At 47.7% G+C, this 3,553-nt stretch overlaps 1 protein-coding gene across 1 annotated transcript; it reads right to left on the bottom strand.

Moving 5' to 3' along the window:
- Nucleotides 1-1,139: 1,139 nt before the first annotated feature.
- On the bottom strand, nucleotides 1,140-2,688 carry LOC125037905 (DNA-directed RNA polymerase II subunit RPB1-like). The gene is made up of 2 exons (XM_047631142.1): nucleotides 2,647-2,688; nucleotides 1,140-2,183 (listed from the first exon to the last, which is right to left on the bottom strand). The coding sequence occupies exons 1-2, from the start codon at nucleotides 2,686-2,688 to the stop codon at nucleotides 1,140-1,142; spliced, it is 1,086 nt and encodes a 361-aa protein (XP_047487098.1).
- Nucleotides 2,689-3,553: the final 865 nt, after the last annotated feature.

Genomic DNA, 3,553 nt, shown 5'->3' on the forward strand with positions numbered 1-3,553 from the left:
AGCTTCCTTTGGATATGCTTCCAGACCATATTCCTGGAAAATTCTTTGGGCATAGTGACACGCATTCTACTGAGCTTGAGTATGAGCAAGTACAAATGGTTTTACCATTGCCGTAGATGCAAGTACCAATGTTCCAACCTGTATAGTAACCACAACTGTGTCTACCGGAACAGCTTCTGCTGGAAGAGGAGACAACTGCTTTATCTTCAGCTGCAGGAGTGGTTGCTGAATTGCAAGAGTTTCTAGCACAAAAGGGAATGGGAGAAATGGTACAAGAAGGGCTTGACAAAATCGAAGAACTTCCTGTGGACATCCCAACTGAACTGCTCAAAAAGCTTAATAAGCTGCCTATTGAGCAACTGGACAAGATACCTCTGGAAAAGCTGCCAGTAGAAAAACTGGAGAAGCTTCCTTTGGATATGCTTCCAGTAGAAAAACTGGAGAAGCTTCCTTTGGATATGCTTCCAGTAGAAAAACTGGAGAAGCTTCCTTTGGATATGCTTCCAGTAGAGAAGATTCCTGGAAGGCTCTTTGGGCGAGGTGGCAAGTGATCAAGCGAGAATTGTTCCGGTGCATACATTGGTGCTTGCAGATCAAGCGGGAACTGTTCCGGTGCATACATTGGTGCTTGCTGATCAAGCGAGAATTGTTCCGGTGCAAACGTTGGTGCTTGCTGATCAAGCGAGAATTGTTCCGGTGCAAACGTTGGTGCTTGCTGATCAAGCGGGAACTGTTCCGGTGCATACATTGGTGCTTGCTGATCAAGCGAGAATTGTTCCGGTGCAAACGTTGGTGCTTGCTGATCAAGCGAGAATTGTTCCGGTGCAAACATTGGTGCTTGCTGATCAAGCGAGAATTGTTCCGGTGCAAACGTTGGTGCTTGCTGATCAAGCGAGAATTGTTCCGGTGCAAACGTTGGTGCTTGCTGATCAAGCGAGAATTGTTCCGGTGCAAACGTTGGTGCTTGCTGATCAAGCGGGAACTGTTCCGGTGCATACATTGGTGCTTGCTGATCAAGCGGGAACTGTTCCGGTGCAAACATTGGTGCTTGCTGATCAAGCGAGAATTGTTCCGGTGCAAACATTGGTGCTTGCTGATCAAGCGAGAATTGTTCCGGTGCAAACGTTGGTGCTTGCTGATCAAGCGAGAATTGTTCCGGTGCAAACATTGGTGCTTGCTCTTGAATTGGAATTGTTCCGGTGCAAACGTTGGTGCTTGCTGATCAAGCGGGAACTGTTCCGGTGCATACATTGGTGCTTGCTCTTGAATTGGAATTGTTCCGGTGCAAACGTTGGTGCTTGCTGATCAAGCGGGAACTGTTCCGGTGCATACATTGGTGCTTGCTGATCAAGCGAGAATTGTTCCGGTGCAAACGTTGGTGCTTGCTGATCAAGCGAGAATTGTTCCGGTGCAAACATTGGTGCTTGCTGATCAAGCGAGAATTGTTCCGGTGCAAACATTGGTGCTTGCTGATCAAGCGAGAATTGTTCCGGTGCAAACGTTGGTGCTTGCTGATCAAGCGAGAATTGTTCCGGTGCAAACATTGGTGCTTGCTGATCAAGCGAGAATTGTTCCGGTGCAAACGTTGGTGCTTGCTGATCAAGCGAGAATTGTTCCGGTGCAAACATTGGTGCTTGCTGATCAAGCGAGAATTGTTCCGGTGCAAACGTTGGTGCTTGCTGATCAAGCGAGAATTGTTCCGGTGCAAACGTTGGTGCTTGCTGATCAAGCGAGAATTGTTCCGGTGCAAACGTTGGTGCTTGCTGATCAAGCGGGAACTGTTCCGGTGCATACATTGGTGCTTGCAGATCAAGCGGGAACTGTTCCGGTGCATACATTGGTGCTTGCTGATCAAGCGAGAATTGTTCCGGTGCAAACATTGGTGCTTGCTGATCAAGCGGGAACTGTTCCGGTGCATACATTGGTGCTTGCTGATCAAGCGAGAACTGTTCCGGTGCATACATTGGTGCTTGCTGATCAAGCGAGAATTGTTCCGGTGCATACATTGGTGCTTGCAGATCAAGCGGGAACTGTTCCGGTGCAAATATTGGTGCTTGCTGATCAAGCGAGAATTGTTCCGGTGCAAACATTGGTGCTTGCTGCTCAAGCGGTAACTGTTCTGGTACAAACACGGGTGCTTGCTCTTGAATTGGGAATTGTTCCGATGCAAACGTTGTTGCTTGCTGATCAAGTGGGAATTATTCCGGTGCAAACATTGGTGCTTGCTCTTGAATTGGGAATTGTTCCGGTGCAAACGTTGGTGCTTGCTGATTAAGTGGGAATTGTTCTGGTGCAAACATTGGTGCTTGCTGATCTAGCGAGAATTATTCCGGTGCAAGCACTGGTGCTTGTTGTTCTTAAGCCCTTTTTACAACCTGATTAGGTTTGGTTATGATCATGATTAGACACAACAAAGCTATGTAACACAAGTGCATTGCAAACACCAACATTGTAACCAGTAGACACACAAAAAGTGCATCTATCAAAAAACTTATATAACTATTATTTTATATTGTTTACATTGTCAGCAAAATCTGGGATTCATTTTACTTAGATATACGATAGAGGTGCCCGACTGCTGCTTTGTCGTCAAAACTATCCACTGCCTCGTGGCATCTGTGAGATGAAAAGGCTTCGGGAGTCAACCCTGAGGAAAAATCCGGGGCCGGAGTCTCTAAGGCAGTTCATTGTCGCTTGCGACCTCGTCCTGGCAACTCCTGCGACGCCGCCGGTGCCAAACTGTATCGGTCTTTGCCATTCCTTTGCCACACACTCACTCACTCACTCACGCACACACTACATATATATGTGTGTGTGTCTGTGTGCATGTTTGTATCTTTATGTATACATGTGTGCGTCCGTGCGTGCGTGTGTGTGTGTATGTGCGTGTGTGTGTGTGCGTTCGTGTGCGCGCGCGTGTGTGTAAGAGTTTACGCGTGTGCGTGTGTTTGTTTATGTGTTTGTGTGTATGTGTATGTTTGTGAGTGTGTATGTTTGTGTGTGTGTATGTGTGTGTGTGTGTTTGTGTGTGTGTGTATATGTATGTGTGTGTGTGGGGGGGAGTGCGCGTGTGTATGTATATGTGTGTGTGCGTGTGTATGTATGTGTGTGTCTATGCATGCATGTGTGTGTTTGTGTAGGCGGGCGCGCGCGGGTATGCATATGTGTGTATGTGTGGGCGCGCGCGTATGTATGCATATGTGTGTGTGTGCGTGTGTCTGTGTGCGTGTGTGTGTATGTGTGTGTGTCTATGCATGTATGTGTGTGTTTGTGTAGGCGGGCGCGCGCGTGTGTGCATGTGTGTGTGCGGGCGCGTGTGTATGTATATGTGTGTGCGGGCGCGCGCGTATGTATGTATATGTGTGTGTGTGTATGTGTATGTGTATGTGTATATGTATGTGTCTATGCATGTATGTGTGTGTGTTTTTGTAGGCGGGCGCGCGCGCGTGTGCTTATGTGTGTGTGTGTATGTCAATAATACCAAAATTGGCATCGACTGGTGGTGGTCAGGCCACACACACACTCACTCACTCACTCACTCACTCTCACACAC

Source organism: Penaeus chinensis, chromosome 24 (assembly GCF_019202785.1).
Source record: "Penaeus chinensis breed Huanghai No. 1 chromosome 24, ASM1920278v2, whole genome shotgun sequence".
Lineage (NCBI taxonomy): Eukaryota > Metazoa > Arthropoda > Malacostraca > Decapoda > Penaeidae > Penaeus > Penaeus chinensis.